Source organism: Pseudorasbora parva, chromosome 21, assembly GCF_024679245.1.
Source record: "Pseudorasbora parva isolate DD20220531a chromosome 21, ASM2467924v1, whole genome shotgun sequence".
Classification (NCBI taxonomy): Eukaryota; Metazoa; Chordata; class Actinopteri; order Cypriniformes; family Gobionidae; genus Pseudorasbora; species Pseudorasbora parva.
The window spans coordinates 10,211,378-10,232,243 of NC_090192.1; the positions used below are offsets into that span (position 1 = coordinate 10,211,378).

Sequence of the window (20,866 nt, forward strand, 5' to 3'; positions counted from 1 at the left end):
TTAAGCCATCCTAGGTGTATATTACATCTCATGTTAATCTTGAGTACCTATAGAGTAGTATTGCATCCTTCATATCTCCGAAAAGTCTTTAGTTTTATTGTATTTATAAAAGAAATATAGGCTGTACCGAGTCTTTCTGTAAAAAAAACCGAGCGCATGGAGACGTATCGTGTGGGCGGAGCTAAAGAATGACGAGTGCGAACAAAGCGGTGACGTCCTCAAGCGTGGAGAAACCCTTGGCTATCAATCAGATTCAGCTAATACAGATATGATCCAGAATCAGATTCGGAGGCTGAAATAAATTGAACAGGAGAAAAAGCAACAGCAGGACGTCCGTCTCTGTGGTATGTACTGTATTTAGTGGCCTTTCAACATTTGTGTGTGTTTACTCGCAGTTTATGAGGACATGATTCGGTTTATGGACTATTGTATGTGACTAAACCTTAGCAGTAGCAACCAAAACGGTTTTGCACGTCAGACCAGTGTAACGTTATACATAGAACAACAATGGATTAACCGTTAGCACATTTGAAGGACGAAGCACGCGATCGTGTCGTTTACTGATCGTTTACTCACGCAACGATAGCCAACAGCACAGACATTTGAAGCAGTTTTACTCACCGGCTGCTTCCAAAGCAGGACCGAACCTTTAGCGCTGGGACCGCTCCGTCAAAAATATACTTCTTTGGTATGATTTGGTGAAGTCCTGTGACAGCAGTGACCGTCGAGATCTGCGATGTTGTGAAGCTTCCCGTCATTTCTGCGTTCAAATCGGTTCAAATGCAGCGCTGCCTTCCCGGAATGCTGTGCTGAAGCGTTGAAGTCGCTTGACGTCACCCATTGGAATAAAGTGGAGCGCAGCGCGGACTATAACGACAGAAGTGTTTACGGACGACTGGATCTGCACCTGAGCGAGTGTTTATGGGCAAGCATTTCCTCTCTCGCTCTAGTCACGCGCGCGCACCCTACCGAGAGAAGAGCCCGTACGGCCCATACAAGGACCTTCCGTTCTATTGACATCAAGCCGACCCATACTCGAAAAAACTCTCAGAAACTTGTGAGAAACCGGAAGGAGTATTTTTGACACAGAAATACTCCATCAAACGTCCAACATTAGTTTTTGAAACTTTGTCTATGTTTAGGATGGGAATCCAAGTCTTTAACAGTGTAAAAAGCTCAGTATGCATGAAACAGCATTTCACCCCCCCTTTAAAAAATGTCCTGGCTAATCCAAGCTCCTAAAGGCAATGAATGGCAGCCCAAAATTTGAAGCCCAAAAAAATGCATCCATCCATTTTAAAAGTAATCCACACGGCTCCGGTGGGTTAATAAAGACCTTCTAAAGTGAACCGATGGGTTTGTGTAAGAAAAATATCCATATATAAACACATATTAAAGGGGTACTTCAGCACTAGAAAGATGAATCTGTATTTAAACTGGGTCATTAATGTATTAGAAATGTGGCACGATCATTTGAATATACTGCAGGGTTTCTACTGATACAAAGCCATATACTAATCGCTGAAGTAACCCTTTAAGTAAAATATCTTGGTTCCACCAAACTGCCTTCCGTATTCAACTTACGGAAAAAACGGAACCTGTGCATGTCATGTATGTAGCGCAAGCATTTTGAACTGCGAGAGGCATTACACTTTCTTTGAATATGGAATATGGAAGCGCTCTGCCAGAAGATAGATATTTTACTTTATAAAGTTTTTTTTTTTTTTTTTTTTTTTTTTTAATACAAAAACACATCTCTTCGCTTCAGAACAATTTTATTAACCTCACCGGAGCAGTGTGGATTACTTTTATAATGTATGGATGCACTTTTTTGGACTTCAAGTTATAGTAAAGCTTGGAGGATGTGTGAAAAAAGTTAAGTTTTTAAACACTTACGATATGAGCCCTCATGTATTGCTTTCTTATAGAGCTGTCACTGTCCTTCATGTGTGTAGAATTGTGGTGAATGTTGCACGTATGAATTCCGATATGACTGTTCATATTTGAGGTCACATTGCAAAACGTCTGACCAGTATCAGATTTAGGACCACATATGGAGGTGGCCCAAATCATAATTGAAAAGATCCGATTCCATGTGATTTGTGCTGTACACACTGCCATGACAAAAAAAGGATCTGAGTCACATATGAGCAAAGAAATCCGATTTACTTTACCTGTGGGGGACTGCTCCATTCATTACAATGATAAACCTTTGGCGTCTTAAACAGACGCATTTAATTATTTGCGTTTATAAAAGCAGACATGATTTTATTAATATTTAAAGGCTACTTTTATATTTTGGAGCACCTAACTCCACTCCTACCCTAAACCTACCCATATCTAAACAATATAAAACACATAACAGGCAAATAAATGTACAGTCACAAGTATTTATTGCAAAAACTGACCAAAGCAGTATAAAAGTATTAACTCATGTTGCATTCCAAGTCTTCTGAAGTCATACGATATCTTCATGTGAAGAACAGAGTCGATCTTGATGTTTTAATCGCTGAAATGATGATCCCGCTGCCCCGTGAACGAACTCATTCATTTCTCATTCAAATAATTCAAAAGACTCCTGAGCATGACGCAATCGGTCACAAGACACACGAGAGCCAATGACATTTTACAATCAATGCTGACGTAATGACGCAATTGGTCACAAGACATACGAGAGCCAATGCAATTTCACTATGAAATCTCACGTAACGGGCGCCAATATTTGAAATTTGATTGTGTTTGTTGATGATCTTCTGCGGATGGAGATGCTGATCGCTTTTGGGGATTTTCTTCATACAAATCAATCGTTTGGCCTCGGAAAACTGGGATTATTTAACTTTTTTGAATAACTCGTGGATGCAGTCGTGTGTTATATCCTGTGTTTTATATCATGTTCACACAAATGGGTAGGTTTAGGGATGGGATGGGGTTGGGTTACATGTTAAGCATGTCTAAATAGCGTAAATAAAATAAATGTAAATAAAATTATGCTTGCTGATTAAATTGAAAAACACACTCCAACATGTCATAATGGCAAAATTATAAACTAATACAATTTCACCATGACGATAACATTACTAATACCCAGCGCGTCTGTGTATGACGCCAAAGGTTTCTCACTGAAATGAATGGAACACCCAGCGCGTCGAAACATGACGCCTTGGGGCACCTTTAGCGTCTTTATTTTGACGCGGAAGGCACTTGACCATGCTTCGGTTTTTGACGCCTTGGGAGTGAGAATGGGTTGCAAGTACCCACTGAAGTGCCAGTTACTTTAGTGACACATTCACACTTTCTCTGATGTAAGTTAATGATGAATAGACTAATGTCACATAAAACATGATGTATGTTATTGAACATAGTGATGCTCTTCACTGTGAAACTAGCTATATGTTTCTTTTGCAGCCTTTAATTTGATAACCCTGTTATAAGATTGATGAAGTTTTCAGATTTTAAATTAATTGTGCAGCCCCATTTTATATTTTAATGTTACGTTTGATTTAATTAATTAGCTTTCCATCCAACCTCCTGCAGTTCCCTCATACCCCAGTTTTTGAAACTCTCTAGTAACCATTTTATAAATAGTATTTGAGGGTGTGTTAAATTGTCAATGGTAGCAACATTTTTTATAGTAACTAATAACTTATTTCTTTGTAAACATACCCAATCCTTTGCTCAAAAACCACCACTTGGTGTAGTTTGTAATTACTATTGTACTAATGTCTCTGTCATCGCCATGGTGATCCAACACAAAGAAGAAAAGAAAAAATAGAAGCTGTGTGTGCGAGGAGGGGAGCTTATGGTTGTCTTGGTTACAACCATTCTCCCATGTAAAGTAATGAGAAGCCCAACCTGAGGGAACGGAAAGGGGCTATTTTTAGCCCATATTCACCAGGACCTGTGGATTTTTTGAACATGTGTTTGTTCAGTTGTATTCTTACATTAAGCTAAAATCGGTTATACTGCTAGCCTGGAGTGAAATTTTGTCAATGTAAACTTAATGTGCAGAAAGTACTTTAAGTCATTTGCAAGCTGTGTGCTGAAGATGACCTGTTTTTTTCCGAACAGTGCCGGACAGAGGAACCTGTTTGGAACCTTGACTATAAGACTTTAATGGGGTGGTGGCAGGCTGATATTCAGTAGATTGGTCGGTTTGTTTAAAGTTTGACCTCAGAACTTCAGTTTTGCTCTATTATATGTTAAGAAAAAAAATCTGGATAAAAAGCATCAAAGAATGGCAAGTAACAAAAAACAGATAAAGTGGTTTAGAACTTTAGATAATTTACTTCTGGTCTACTGTTCTGTTATTTTGACTGATCTTGTGTTCTAGGTTATCTTTTTACTCACTAATAGGATTCAGTTTGTACTGTCATAACTACTGATGAGCCAAAACATTACAGGTCCTTCTCAAAAAATTAGCATATGTGATAAAAGTTCATTATTTTCCATAATGTAATGATAAAAATTAAACTTTCATATATTTTAGATTCATTGCACACTAACTGAAATATATTTCAGCTCTTTTATTGTTTAAATACTGATGATTTTGGCATACAGCTCATGAAAACCCAAAATTCCTATCTCAAAAAATTAGCATATCATGAAAAGGTTCTCTAAACGAGCTATTAACCTTATCATCTGAATCAACTAATTAACTCTAAACAGCTGCAAAAGATTCCTGAGGCTTTTAAAAACTCCCAGCCTGGTTCATTACTCAAAAACCGCAATCATGGGTAAGACTGCCGACCCAACCCTGTCCAGAAGGCCATCATTGACACCCTCAAGCGAGAGGGCAAGACACAGAAAGAAATTTCTGAACGAATAGGCTGTTCCCAGAGTGCTGTATCAAGGCACCTCAGTGGGAAGTCTGTGGGAAGGAAAAAGTGGGGAGGAGGAAATGCCAAAATGCCTGAAGTCCAGTGTCAAGTACCCGCAGTCAGTGATGGTCTGGGGTGCCATGTCAGCTGCTGGTGTTGGTCCACTGTGTTTTATCAAGGGCAGGGTCAATATTATTTTGCAATGATGACATTTACAATCATGATATTTTACCAAGGTGTAACTGTGACAACAATTTGAATGAAAATTGTTGAAAATATATTATGATAATAAATTTACAATGCCAGTTATAATTAAAAGGGTGGAAAGGGTTTGCTCTTAAACATCACATTTGACTCATACACTACTGACATTAAGCTTGGAGAAACTACTCAGATATGTCCTTTTCATTTTTTTTTTAATTCACAGCTACAGATGTTCCAAATCTTTTAGCATTAAGAGAAAAAATATGTCTGTTTGTGAAATTGCAAGTTCTTTCCTTAATCCATAGCCCATTTCATGTAATGCATGATAAGTGAGAAATCTGAGATTTTAGGGGGAAGAAAATCCATTAGTTTAAAATCTATTCAAATGGTCCAATTAGCTCTGTTCCAGATATAAAGGGTCCGTGTGGCTCCAGCATTTGGACTTTGTCTTATTTCTTTGCAATTTATTTACGTTTGTCTCACTGTTACGTTTGTTCTCTCTGGATCTGTTTCTGGTCACATCTTTCTTTCTTTCTTTCTTTCTTTCTTTCTTTCTTTCTTTCTTTCTTTCTTTCTTTCTTTCTTTCTTTCTTTCTTTCGTTCTTTCTTTCTTTCTTTCTTGAGACTGGACATGACCTTGACAGAATCCCAAGATGCTGTAATACAAGCGGCTGCTCCCAGACTGGCAACTGGGAGAAAGTGGACCACAACTGAGGCCATACAGCAAGCTAAATCTGCTCTCAGACATGGAGACATTGTAGGACAGGTGCAGCAAGGAAAAGGGGGTTTTGGACTTGGCATAAGCCGGCCTATATGGTACAAGGCTTATATGGTACCAGAGAAGAAAGCTGGTTGTAGCTGAGATCCGGCAGCAAGAGGAGGCAGAGAGATGGACAAAGGCAGTTTCACTGTCCAAACAGGGACTGTGGACTAACTGGGAAAATCTGGAGAAGCGCAAGCTCACCTGGAAGGATCTTTGGGAGATGAAAGGAAACAGGCTGAGTTTTATTGTTAGAGCCACCTACGATGTTCTTCCTACACCCAAGAACCTAAACCAATGGATGGGAGAAGATCCATCATGTCCTCTCTGTCAAACCCCAGCAACATTAAAGCACATCCTTGTCGGCTGCAAAGTGAGTCTTTCCCAAGGTCGTTACACCTGGAGGCACAATCAGGTCCTGAGACAACTGGCGATTATCCTGGAAGGAAGGAGAACCATCAACAATGATCTCCCTCCAAAACGTGTATGCTCAAACTTCATTACATTCATGAGAGCAGGACAACTTCCTAAAGTGGAATCGACCCTACTGGACACTGCCCGGGACCTTTCAAAAGTCCCTGTTCATTGTGGAACTAACTGTGCCGTGAGAGGCTACAGTTGGTGAAGCGAATGAATGCAAAAGCCTGAAGTACTCAGATTTAGCACCCGAAGTAGTACAACGGGAATGGCGAACCCAGTTAATACCAATAGAGACTGGTTGCAGAGGGTTTGTAGCCACAACAACAACAAAGCTATTGAAGGGGTTGGGAGTTAGAGAACAGGCCTTCCAACAAGCTGTTAGAATGCTGTCAGAGGCTGCAGAGCAAAGCAGCAACTGGCTGTGGCTAAAAAGCAAGGACCCCAAATGGGCTGTAAAATGAACAAGAGGGCTAAAAGCAAATGGGAGCACACCTGGGACGCCAGGTGTTGCTGTTGAGCCCTCTGGAGGTGTCGTGGGCCTATCAATGAAACACCAAGGAAGGAGGTTGCCCACCTGATGACCCCCATGAAGTGATTACCCCTATCCACTCAAGATGTTAAGAAAGTGCCGATTATTCAAATGGATTGTACTATCAAGTCCTAAATGCTCAACTTAGCTACAGAAAGACTACACATGATACAAACAGACTGCTCTACATACTTTTGTATGTATACATACTTGTACACATTACTGCAGGTAGATAAAGGTATACTTGCATAGAGTGGGGATCAAAAGTTTGGGCACCCCAGGTAAACATGTAAGCAGTGTAGCAGTGTAAGGAGATTATGAAAATGTATAAATGAGATTGTATGAAATAAGAATTTAGCCTGCCATAGCGTAAACTATATGAATTGCCACGAGAGTATTGTATCAGCCATAAAGTAAAACAATTTACTTACACCAATGAATCCAGCACAATAAAATCAGGAATTTCATTTGGTGACACTAATGGCACAGACTCCACCTCATTTGTAGAGACAACTGAGCTTTGTTAAGAATGAATAGAGTGTGTCTTTACTGTGATCAGGATTGCTTTAGGATGTACTCTGTATTTCAGAATGTACTCATTCCATTGCTTGAAGAAACAGATACTTTTCTCATGCTTCTCTTGTGTTAAGAGATGTAATTTTGCCTATTGCTCCTGTAGCTTATCTATCACTTGTCAGTAACACACACACACAGCTGTGTTCAGGCTCCTGTGCTGGCAGGAAGAGCTGATTGCTGGGTTATCTGCCACTGAGGAAAATCCATGTCACAACAGTCTGATGTTACAAAGTAAAATCCTTTCCAATTCCATCCTTCTGCTAGAAAAATAGTCTCTGACAGTGACTACAATCATCATATGAATGTTCCTAGGTATTTTTATTTATCGAATAAAAACAGAGTCTAAGAACAGTTTGCTGAAAACCCTTATGCTCAAAATAATTAACATTTGTTTTGAGGGCAATCTTAAAGGGTTACTTCCCCAATTAGCATATGGCTTTGTAGTAGAAACCCTGGAGTATATTCGAATGATCGTTCTGAAAACATTATATATATATATATATATATATATATATATATATATATATATAAATAAAAAATTATATATATATATATTATATTTTATATTATATTTAATATAATATAATATAATTATATTTTAATTATATATATATATATATATATATATATATATATATATATATATATATATATATATATATATATATATATGTATATGTATGTATGTATGTATATATATATATGTGTGTGTGTGTGTGTGTGTGTGTTTTCAGAATTCTCATTTATATATTATTTGTAATTTGTTAAATGATATATGATATTATTGGAACTTCTATACTTCAGCAGGATTTTATGGATTCATACACTGGATTACCGTTATGAGTGGTTTTGAATAAATAAGGTGTTTAGTTCTTGCATGTTTTTAACTGCTGGTGGGTAGTGACACTGTAAGTTTGCTGTTATTGTGTATTATTCTTTGTCTTGTGAACCGAAGGGAAACTTCTTGATTTATGTTTTGCTTTGTTATCATTAATATTATTGCTCACAGTCTTCAGAAACCCTGCAGTATCATGTTTGTGGTTCTCCGTGCTCTGTGCTAAGAGTTTGGTTTTGACATTAAGCTAAAGAGAATGTTTAAGAGCACTGGAGCATACACACACTGGCACACACTCTCTCTCTCTCGTGCACATTCAGCTGGGTTATGCAAAGTATTGCTGAGGTGCACAGTCAGAGTTTAACAGCTTCAGTGAGAGCTATATTTAACATAGTGTGTGTGTAGTAGATGTGTCACACTGTAAGATAGCGCCTTTAAACTCCCTGTAATAAAGTGCCATTCAGCTGTGTGTGTATCCAGGTGTGCAGGTATCCGAAATTGTGTGAAATATTTGCCAAATTTGACCATGGCTTCACACATTTATTTTCCCTCCAGGATAGTGTAACATGTTTCTTTTTCGGGAAAGAAAAACACACTAAATGCTGCAATGATTTCTGTGTATGTCAAATGTAGAAACTCTTGGAAGAGTTTGTTTGCTACCTGAAACTGTTATGATAAAAAAAGTCATGTATTCAGTTCTGGAGAGTAACTGAGTAATCTGAATTATGTAATCAGATTTCAAAAATTAAGTACTTGTAATTAGATTATATTATTTTAAAATGATTATAATCAGATTATAAACAGATGGGTTGTATGGTTACATATTATTCAAGCATTATTATTATATGCATTATATAAGATTTTAAGTTAATATATAAATAATTTGACAACACATTTGCATGCTCACCGTTCTCTAATGCTGTTTAATGGTTACACTGGTATGCAATAAAAAAAACGTCTTAAGTATTGTTTTTGTTTTAAAAGTATCTATTTTTTCTTTAAAAGTATTTTTTATGATTTAATTTATTCAACTTTCATCTCATAAACTCCCTGCAGTTACTATGCAAACCCTATTTTGGGAAACCCTGTAATTTAATGCACCTTGTGTTGTTGATAATAAATGGAAAACAATTTTTTTCCTGTTTTTTTATATACATGGTACAAAATAATCTTATTCAAATCTTTGTGATAAACAAGTTAGGTCAAAAGTAATCAGAATACATTACCCAAAATGTGTAATCTAATAAATTATTTTACAATTTTCGTCATGTAATTTGTATTCAATAATGGACTACAATTTGTAAGTAATCTTCCCAGAACTGAATGTATTATAGCTCCCTGCAGAGAGGGGGGATTTGGGGTAAATACTTGGACTGACCATGTGATGAAGTTGCTTTTCATACAGAAACTCTCTCTCTCTCCTTTTTTAGTTGGACAAATTTGATACACGGACAGAGACAAACGAAAACGAAAATGCCAGTGGCGTCTGCCAGCTCTGACTCAGGTAAGATGCTTTATTTTTAATAATTATCTGAATTTGTTACCATTCCAAAATCGTGTTAGTCCACAAAAGGGTTTTGTGAAATAATGAGAAGGGAATGTCAGTGTCAACCATAACAAGCTAGTCAGCCATTTCTGGCTGGAACACCACAATAAACTGGGATTAAATATTTGTGCTTCACTGAGCATCCACACATCCGCCAGGCATCATACCTAGCTTTCACTGGAGAGACACTTGAGTCAATATCATTGCATTTCTCTGAAATCAATGTGTTGTTCTGTTATGATGTTCTTTTGTTGAAAAACAGAGAGATGAATCACATTCTGTTGAGAAGGGATGATGTGATGAGACAAGTGATAAAAGACAAGCAATTACAATTTATAGCAGGTGCATATTTTTAAAGAATTAAGATTATGTAGAAGAACAATAATTAAAATAGATTCAATATAAATGTAAAATAATTTAACAAAAATGTGAATGAAAATAGAAACTATCTAGATTGCTTGTCCATATAGGTATTCATCAATTTAGATTTTTTAAATTATACCTCATGGCACCATGATATGAGAAGTGTGCTTTTTTTGTAGTTTGAGGTGGGACTGTTTTTTTTCTAAACAATGGAAGATGGGAAAGTATTCAAAACATGTTTAACCTTTAACCATTAAAAGTTATTTTAATTTATTTCGAAACAGCTTACCAAAGCAAACTTTTCGGAAAAGGTCACTATACGCTCATAAACACCTTTGTACGAATGATCCCACAACTAATCCAGTTCAGTGGATTCTAAAACTTTCATTGGCCATGTCAATCACAATAAAGATTGCCTACACCCAACCCTGACCAATAAACCTACCCGTCACTGTAACCTCAGGCAATGAAATTGGTTGCAGGATGGAATTTCCACTGAACTGGTTCTGGGGGAAAAATCACGCCCCTTGTACTACCTTTAGGCACATAACTGTGCCATGGCTTAAGGATGACCTTACAGTCATTCAGCCCAAACTCAAGACAGGATGAACTAATAGAAAGTGACTAGAGGTAATCAACTCACTTAACCAAAGCAGGCACTAGCAAAAGGGCAATTTTGAGAGAGAGTGCCCAAAATCTGACCGACTCTATACAGCTACTGGATTACTGGATCACTTTCCCGCTGCGTTCATTTTCATAAAATCAGTTCAGTTAGAGAACGGTCACTACAATTGAAAACTGAAAGTATCTGTTCAATATAATGTGAATAAGCTGTTGAGGGAGTGTCATGGCACAAATGCTGCAGGAGTCAGATTACATTCATTATAATGAATTAGCTGAATTAACTCTTTTGATGAGAGCTGAGGTAATCGCGTCTGCGCTCGCGGCATACATTCACAGCGTGTGTTCAGTCTTGCGCATTTTTAGTTAATGCCTTTGGAAGCTTAACTTTCATAGGAATTAATTTGAGAAGTTGAAACAGTTGAAACTTTGCTCCGCCGGCAGCTCCGTTTACATGAATGCCTGCAGCTGCCTGAACCAAGGGCTGTGAGTGAGATCCCACTCCCCATGCGCGGGTTGAAAACTTACAGAAATAGCTCCTTCTACTGGCTGTAGTCTTTAGCCTCTGGCCAAAAAAATCCTCTGATGATGCAAAATTTCGATATTTGCATATTCTGAGGATTTTTTCCCACAAATAAAATGCATAAATCTCTTTTCTCAGGGGGATATGGGTGGGTGGGGGGTGGGGGGTTGCATTCGAATATACTCCAGGGTTTCTACTGATACAAAGCCATATGCTAATCGCTGAAGAGAGGGGCCTTGGAGGTCCTTTAGGAAGGTGGACACGTCCAAAAGTGTGAACCTTATGGGGGCGAGATGAGTTTAGTCTTTGGGCTCCCTTAGGGAACTTAATAATTATTGTTCCTACTCAACAACTGCCAAGCAATGGAGGCATGGTACAGCACATTAGACCTTAAACGTGGCCAGGGTTTGCCCACCGTCCAACCACTCGTGTACAAAAAAAAAGGATTGACGTCACATCACAAGTTACAATATCGTGATTCCGGACCGCGCACCAGTTAGACAGACCACTTAAAGGGGTACTTCAGCGCTGGGAAGATGAATCTGTATTTAAACTGGGTCATCAATGTAGTAGAAATGTGAAATTATTTTTTAATTTGGTGCCTTCTTGACTGAGAAAAGACAAAAAATGTATTTTTGTCTCATGGTGATGAAAGACTACAATTCCCAGAATGCTTTGCTCCATTCCCAAAGCCACCAACTTGATTACAGTGACTGAGTTAGAGAAGACACTACAATTAAAAACTGAACGTGTCTGTTCAATATAATGAGTGAGTCACCGCGCGAGTCTCACAGCACTGAGCACTGACTGCAGGAGTGAAATAATGAGCTGATGAGGTCTCGTGATGAGAGGTGAGGTAATCGCGACTACACTCGCGGCATACATTCACACTCGCGGAGTTCAGTCTGGCTCGTTTCAGTTCATGCCTTTGCAAGCTTAACTTCCATAGAAATTAATTTGAGAAGTTAGAAGACTTACATTGCTCACCATAGCTCCGTTTAAATGAGTGCCTGCAGCTGAGCTGAGCTCTGAGTGTGATCTCCATCCCCCATGTGCGGATTCAAAACATGCGGAAATGGCTCCCTCTGCTGGCTGTAGTCTTTAGCCTTTGGGCAAACATTCCTCCTATGATGCAAATATCGTCAATTTGCATCATAGGAGGATTTTTTCCAGAAATAAAATGCATAAATCTCTTGTCTCAGGGGGATATGAGGGGGGAAAGCACAATCATTTGAATATACTCCAGGGTTTCTACTGATACAAAGCCATATGCTAATCGCTGAAGTAACCCTTTAAGGGAATAGAGGCACCTTGGAGATGTGGCTCCCGTCTTCGCAATGGTATTTTGCACACTTCACGAAAGGCACTAAGGCCCCTGTCGAAGCCACACAAGACTCCACAACTCCGGTTGGGGGGTCAAATTGAGTCTGCTGCTTGGGAGAGGAAATCAGCCTACCCGTCATGTGCACTGTCCTCACTGAGCGGAGGATTTGCTGTGCCCACAGGAGGAGGCATCCACCGGTTTAACACCATTGTGTTGTCAGGACGTGGTGGCCTCTCAGATCTAGCAGAAAGGCAGTTGATGTGTCAGTGGATCATTGTGTTTGAGACTGTATTTGAGATGTCTGTCGTGACCAATTTCTATCTGGAGATCAGCCACAAATCCACTTCAATTGGGGGGGTCCGCCAAAGTGGCAGAGCCCTGATGGAACAGTGGGTCACCTTGAGGTTTAAGCGACCTGTTCGCCAAGCTCAGGGTTGGATGTGGGATTTTAGCCAGGACTGAGGCCATGAGGCCCAGCAAACTCTGAAATGTCTTTAGATGGCAGAGACCAGCTTTGAACCAGTCGCAATGAACGTGTGCTCCGGTAACAGCCAGGCCAGCATCTGGACAGAGTTGAAAACTGAACCCAGGAAGTTTAAATAGCAGGACGATAAACTAGTAAGCCTCCCCTTTAAATGCAAACCTCAAGAACATTCTATGAGTAGGGGATATCGGAATATGAAAGTATGCACCTTTCAGATCCACTAATAAAAACCGATACCCTGTGCAAATCTGCTAGAGGATTTGTTTAGTTAAGTTGTCTTCGAGGACGGGCTTAGGGCACCCTCCTTCTTCGGAATGAGGAAGTAGTGTCTGTAAAACCCTGACTTGCTGTGGGCCGCGGGGACTCTCTCTATGGTGTCCATCGCCAGTAAGCTCATAAAGCATGCGACCCACTGTAACAGATTTTTTTTTAAAGTTGTACAAACTAACAGTTTATATATTTTTAACAAGCATGAATTAACAATGCACACTATATTTATGAATTCATTAACCTATATCAGTGGTATTCAAAGGGCGTACCGCTGTCCGGATCTGTACCCTAGCTTGGAGCAAAATAGATACTAAAACACAGCAGAACATGAGAATGCAGTGAATGCAATTATTTTGATGTGTCATACAGATGATCTGACCGCTAAACCAAGTTTGAGACAAATTAATGCCTTTTGACTTTTTTTCTCCCATAGGCGTACATTTAGCAATATTAATCAGCAAATTAAGAACGTTTCATAACAAACAGTGTTATAATTTAGAAAATGACTAGAGATTGCAAGGGGAGAAACAAAACTTTGAAATTACAAGTTAACTTTGTTTTGTGCTCACGATGAGGTTTTGATTATTAGATTATGTACGTTGTTTGTTTTTAGTAGAATTACTTTGATCAAAATATAAAAATATTCCATACTTTTCTTAATTGGTAAATCCTGCACCCCCAGTATGTTTTCTCAGTCCCAAGGGTTATATATATTTATATGCTATATAAATAGCATATATTTATATCCAGTTGGGAAAAATATTTACTTTTTTGGTAAATATTGGTAAAAATTCTTAGACATCGCAGGGCCCAAGATTCTTATCTTTGTAACTATTTTTAGTGCTTAGGATTTTTTCTGGTAACACTTTTTTTTTTTTTTTTACAGTGTTCTTGTTATGTTGCATGTACATACCATAGTAATAAAAGTTAATTATGCATAATTAAATGCAATAATTACATGTAACTAGCCCTCAACCAAACCCTAATCCTACCCTAAACCTATAAGTACATGTGGTTAATTAATATTACTGAGTAATTTAATGTATAATTGCACTGTAACATGGACACTTTAAAATAGAGTGTAACCTTTTTTCTTTTACAAATGACTATGATGCCCTGATGGAAATGTATAATTGTTCCAAAAAAGTATTGTCTGGACTACTGCTGGGAAGGAAATATAGAGACTTGACCTCTTGGAACTTTAATTGAATACCCCAGATTAATAAATGCTGTAATGTTATTACCTAATACCTAGTGTATTGACCATAGTAATAAATTCAATCCATAAAATGTTTGGAAGTGCGGTAATTAAAATAAAGATGCCCTAGAGCATATATTTAATGGAAGTACCTTGTGAGTCATCATCACCTTGTGTCACCATCACATGTGTATCTTTTAACAGAAACTGACATTACCATCCATCCATTAAGATGCACGTAATGTTCTCACAGTGCCCGACCTGCCGCCATGAGAAAACACTGTAATCTCTTTACACCGCAGAGAATCTTGGTTCAGAGCTGATACAGTTCTTTGATCGCACTGAATGAGCACGCAGACAGAAAAAAGACCAAGAAAAATTAGGTGAGCGTTGCCATTTTTCTGTGAATAACAATTGGTGCAGCAACCTGGGACAAGTTACTGTTATTCACAGGTTAGTGACCCAGATGTTACTCCCTCAGGACGTGTTTAGCTTCTGATGTCTAATTAGTCACGAAAAAGGTTTTGTAGACTGTAAAATAAGAGACACAATGACTTTAGTCCTAATTTATGCCATTATTGATCCTGTCATTAGATTTGCATATAGGCTAAATTTGCTTCACAGGATGAGTTAAAGGAAACATACTAAAACATGATTTATGAGTCGTATATTAAAGACTCTTTTTATAGAGGAAGAAATTCCACAGGGACAAGATAGAGTGCTTCAGCAGCACAACATGAAGAACTGCACTGGGACTATAGTTGATCAATGATGTTTGTCATCAGTCTTTAGTTTTATCTACCAATTTATAAATAAATAAAAAAAACATTTAAAAAAACATATAGTGACTTGAATACATATCTTCTGTGGTTAGCTATTTTACATATCTGAATTTAAAAATATTTGGATATTATTTAGATGTTTTAAGGAAATGAAGTAAAAAAAATGTCAGGGTGATACAACTGTCCAATAAAAAGAAATCTTGATGAAAATAAAACCATATTAAGTAATTGGCACTTTTTATTATAATTTCCTATAAATATTTTCTCCATTGATCTTTAAAAAAAACAAACTGATAATTTGATATTTTATGACCAGTTTCAGGTTGAAAAATATAATTTGGCGTGGCTTCGCAAAAACCTACTAATTAATAGTTTTGTGAAAAATACGTTTTACCTTGAAAAATTGGTTAAAAAGTTTTGGGAAAAAAAAGTGATTAAGCATTCTAGGTATAGGGAAATTATCTTACTTGATGATTACACCACATGGCATCTTGACAATAGGGTATAGAAGTTTGGTATCACTTTATTAACTTTTTATCACTTTTTTAACTTTCATTTGTTATAGATGTGCTAACATGAAATAAGAATAAGAATATATATATATATATATATATATATATAGTGGGTACGGAAAGTATTCAGAACCCCTTAAATTTTTCACGCTTTGTTATACTGCAGCCATTTGCTAAAATAATTTAATAAGTTATTTTTTCTCTCATCAGTGTACACACAGCACATCATATTGACAGAAAAACACAGAATTGTTGACATTTTTGCTGATTTATTAAAGAAGAAAAACTGAAATATCACATGTTCCTGAATATTCAGACCCTTTGCTGTGGCACTCATATATTTAACTCAGGTGCTGTACATTTCTTCTGATCATCCTTGAGATTGTTCTACACCTTCATTTGAGTCCTGCTGTGTTTGATTATACTGATTGGACTTAATTAGGAAAGCCACACACCTGTCTATATAAGACCTTACAGCTCACAGTGCATGTCAGAGCAAATGACAATCATGAAGTCAAAGGAACTGCCTGAAGAGCTCTGAGACAGAATTGTGGCAAGGCACAGATCTGGCCAAGGTTACAAAAAAATTCTGCTGCACTTTTTTTTTCAAATTTTCTAAGAGCACAGTGTCCTTAAATCACATAATCCTAAAATGGAAGACGTTTCGGACGACCATTAAACCTTCCTATAGCTAAACTGAGCTATTGGGGGAGAAGAGCTTTTGTGACAGAGGTAAAGAAGAACCCAAAGATCACTCTGGTGGAGCTCCAGAGATGCAGAGATGGGAGAAAGTTGTAGAAAGTCAACCATCACTACAGCCCTCCACCAGTCGGGGCTTTATGGAAGATTGAAGCCTCTCCTCAGTGCAAGACACATGAAAGTTAGCTAAAAAAACACCTGAAAGACTCCAAGATTGTGAGAAATAAGATTCTCTGATCTGATGAGACCAATATAGAACTTTTTGGCCCTAATTCTAATTCTAATTCTATGTGTGGAGAAAACCAGTCACTGCTCATCACCTGTCCAATACAGTCCAACCAGTGAAGCATGGTGGTGGCAGCATCATGCTGTGGGGGTGTTTTTCATCTCTGGAGAGACCTGAAAATGGCTGTCCACCAACGTTTACCATCCAACCTGACAGAACTGGAGAAGATCTGCAAGGAGCAATGACAGAGGATCCCCAAATCTAGGTGTGAAAAACTTTCCCAAAAAGACTCAACTAAGAAGGCTGTATTAGATCAAAAGGGTGATTCTACTAAATACTGAGCAAAGGGTCTGAATACTTAGGACCATGTGATATTTCAGTTTTTCTTTTTTAATAAATCTGCAAAAATTTAATTTCTGTGTTTTTCTGTCAATATGGTGTGCTGTGTGTACATTAATGAGATTTTTTTTTTTTTTTACTTGATTTTATTTAATGATTTTAGCAAATGGCTGCAATATAACAAAGAGCGAAACATTTAAGGGGGTCTAAATACTTTCTGTTCCCACTGTGTGTGTATATGTATATATATATATAGATAGATTCATGCTTTGGAAGGTGTGTGGGCGAACAACTTAACTGACCTTTTACAGTTATTCACTGTGGTTATGCAATTATATTGTGCTATACAATACTGTATCTAGTAACTGTAAATGATTCAACAATGATTCTGTTAACAGCATGTATTCAAAATCATTTTAGATAACAACTTAAACGTTGGTTAAATCAAGGCTTTTCAAACTTTTTAGATGCCACGGACCCCCACAGAGGAACATATTTTTGTCAACACTCATCCTGAAATTTAAAAGACTTTTAAGACTGTCTTTTATGAACACCCAATAAATACATTAAAATGTATATTATATATCTAACATTAGTTTCTATTAAGTTAATAATTTATAATAATAATTAATAAATAATTAATATAATATAGTTAATATAATTTATTTGTTTATCTAAATCTAATTTGTGTTAATAAATTGTGTATAATTTATTAATTTATTTTAATCTAATTTATTTAAAATTGTATCTTATGCTAATTTAACAGAGAGACTTGTATTATAATGTTTATTGTATTCAAATCCATTTTTTGCTAATAATCCCAGATATAATAAATTTGTGTTAAATATTTTCTGCATAATTATGTACGTATAACATAAAATTTGTTGGGTTGTGTAGCAGACACACCCATCATCATAATGACTTCTATATTATTGCCAATCCTGCTTGAAATAACCATAAACATAAGAGATAACGTGCAAAGTAACAATTATTTTACATACGCATCTCCTTAAAACTAATTTTGTGCTGCGCTGTGAATTGGGTGATTTTAAACCAAAGTTTTGGCTGTCAATCAATAGTGCCCTCTGGTGCTCAAACGTTTCCTGTGGCTTCACCACCTGCTGGCATTGTAGAAGCAATCTGCTCATATATAGCTGGCTGTACTTTAGAATGCTGCTCAGGTTTTAAACATGTAGCTTTCAAATCCTGTGGCTCTAGTATCCAGCATGTTTTTCTGCATTGTGCTGAGGGAGCAATGCTTTTCCAGCAGATTCTAAGCACCTAAACACGCTGATCCAGAAGGCCAGCTCGATTACTCACTGAATGAAGTGCATGGCAAAAGGGTTCTTGGACAGAATGTCTTGAGCTGATCTAGGTTCTAAGGTGGGTTGGGACAAGATTGTCAAAGGTCTTCATTAAAAGGGATTTCAGTACTTCTAGTTTTTGCTGCCCGTTGTTTCCACTTAGCTTGTGAGCACTGACCTTCAACACCTTGCATCATCACTGTCAGGACCTGCTGGCTTCCATCCTTTGCTTTTCCATCCTAAATGAACTGCTTTCCTTGCCATTACTGAAGTGCCATCCAGGGTCCTCATTTAGCAGTTGACACTTGAGATAATGAGGTTCAGTTTGCCACAAGTAAACACTAGGTGACAACATCACGATGGCTAACAGACTGATTATCCAGCATGACATAACTCCTTTAGCCAGTTATTAGAAATGTGCACTTTCTATTTTTCACTTTCCTCATTACAAGGTTTAGATTTACTGTTTGCAAGGTTATGTTTAGAGTACACTGTAAAATAACTGCATGCATTGGGGTATTTGTTAGGTATTTGCAGTACAAGTTATAGTGTAAAATCACAAACCTGACTCTCAATCTCTCCCATATGAGTGAGCGTCCCGAATTTAGTGAATCATGATTTTTATTTCTTATGCATATGTTGTGTTATCATTATTTTAATACCTTTAATAAAGCACTTTAAATTACCATTTGATGAAATGGTATTGTATGAAATCTGCTATATGAATAAACTTGTTGTTACTTGCCTTGCCTTGTACAATCATATTTTACAGTAGTACTTCTACAATACATATTGCAGTTAAATATACATTAAAAAGTGTACCGTGATTTCACAATGAACAGGAACAGGAAATGACTGCTGTATCAACATTGTTCTTTAGAACCACAATATTTATCTGTGATTGCATTACAGTCATCTTGTGTTTTCATTTACAGATTAACTAGTGTGATTATTAAATTATTAAACCGCATTGATTATTTGTATGCCTTTTAGTTTCCCAGCATGCTTTGCTACTACTGATTTAGGAGAGTAAATGTTGAAATTGTTACTTTATTAGTGTTTGAGTAAAGGCAAAAGCCTAGGGACTATACCATGAAGTTGTTTAGGTGGATAGGCATATGTTTCCACCAACTGTGGGTTTCAGGCACCATGAAAGTGGCTCATCTTTTAGCGTGAGATTACACGTCTGAGTCTTTGTATACCTATACATTATATTATAATATGTTGGAGAATCTTTTGTTGAAGTTTTTGTGGTTCACCATTGTGCTGAAGAAGAGCTTGTGATTAAGTTGTATGAAAATAGTGGTGATTGTTTTTTCGTTCATTAAAAGTAGCTGTGATAATGTCAGTGCAGTGACATACTAAAAATAAAACATTTATTTGAAATTAAGATAAACAATTTTTATGTTAGCATTTGCCTTGAAAATAAGTAAAATTGAAAGTATGTAAATATTTGCTTTGTAAATTTGACTTAAAGTGCCTCTATTATGCTTTTTTGGATATTATATTTTGTGCAGTGTATAATAGCTGTTTGTGTGAAAGGTTTGCAAAGTTTCAAAGATTATAAAGAAGAAAGAACCGTTTCTGAATTGCATCCTGCACGAACCTACGTAGGTTTGTAACAAATTTGCATACACTGCACAAAATGCTTTTCTTACTTAGTATTTTTGTCTTGTTTCTAGTCAAAACTTTTACATATTCTTACATTAAAGGGGGGGTGAAACACTCAGTTTCAGTCAGTGTCATGTCAATCTTGAGTACCTATAGAGTAGCATTGCATCCTGCATATCTCCGAAAAGTCTTTATTTTTTTAATAATTATATAAGAAAGATGCGCTGTTCCGAGTCTTTCCGAAAAAAGCCGAGCGGGTGGGGGCGTGTCGTGTGAGCGGAACTTAATAATGACGTGTGCACGCCGCTGCTATTGTGTTGAGTGCGTCGTAAAGCTGTGTCATCCCTAACAGCGGGAAAAAAACTTTATTCAAAATAAAAATATGGCTTTTAATCAGATACAGCCATACATCTATGATCCGGAATCAGACCCAGAGGCTGCAGTTGAACAGGAGCAGCAGCAAAAACGACTAGAGCAGGACGTCTCTATGTGGTACAAGTTATACACTAACTATATAATATGCTTAGCGGCTTGTGTTATTTACATATTTATACTTGAATTATATCGTCGTATTTTTGTCTTTGAAGGTGTACATGTTGGAAGTGCAGTTGTGCACATGTGTGTGTGTGTTTACATAGAAAGACACGGAATAGTAGCGCATTTGAATGAACAAGCGCGCTTATTTAGTTCAACATATTTCCCCACTCTTTGTGTATTGTTGTTTGGAGTGCTTTTACAATACACAAACATAAAGTTACACATATAGTGGCCAGCTAAACAAATGTATTGATCAATTTCTATATATAGTAATATATATAGTAACTATACGTGATCATGTTTGGGCTACTTGATGAGCATAGGCAAAAACACAGACATTTGAAGCAGTCTAACTCACCGCCCGCGGTTCTAACGTTGGGACTGCT

At 37.2% G+C, this 20,866-nt stretch overlaps 1 protein-coding gene across 2 annotated transcripts in view; it reads left to right on the plus strand.

Moving 5' to 3' along the window:
* mpp2b (MAGUK p55 scaffold protein 2b) overlaps nucleotides 1-20,866 on the plus strand; it is a 57,015-nt gene that overhangs the window by 2,765 nt on the left and 33,384 nt on the right. For both annotated transcript variants that reach the window (XM_067429141.1, XM_067429143.1), the window contains exon 2: nucleotides 9,572-9,645. In XM_067429141.1, the coding sequence (XP_067285242.1) occupies nucleotides 9,615-9,645 (31 nt within the window). In that variant the 5' untranslated portion in view covers nucleotides 9,572-9,614. The remainder of the gene's footprint in view (nucleotides 1-9,571; nucleotides 9,646-20,866) is intronic.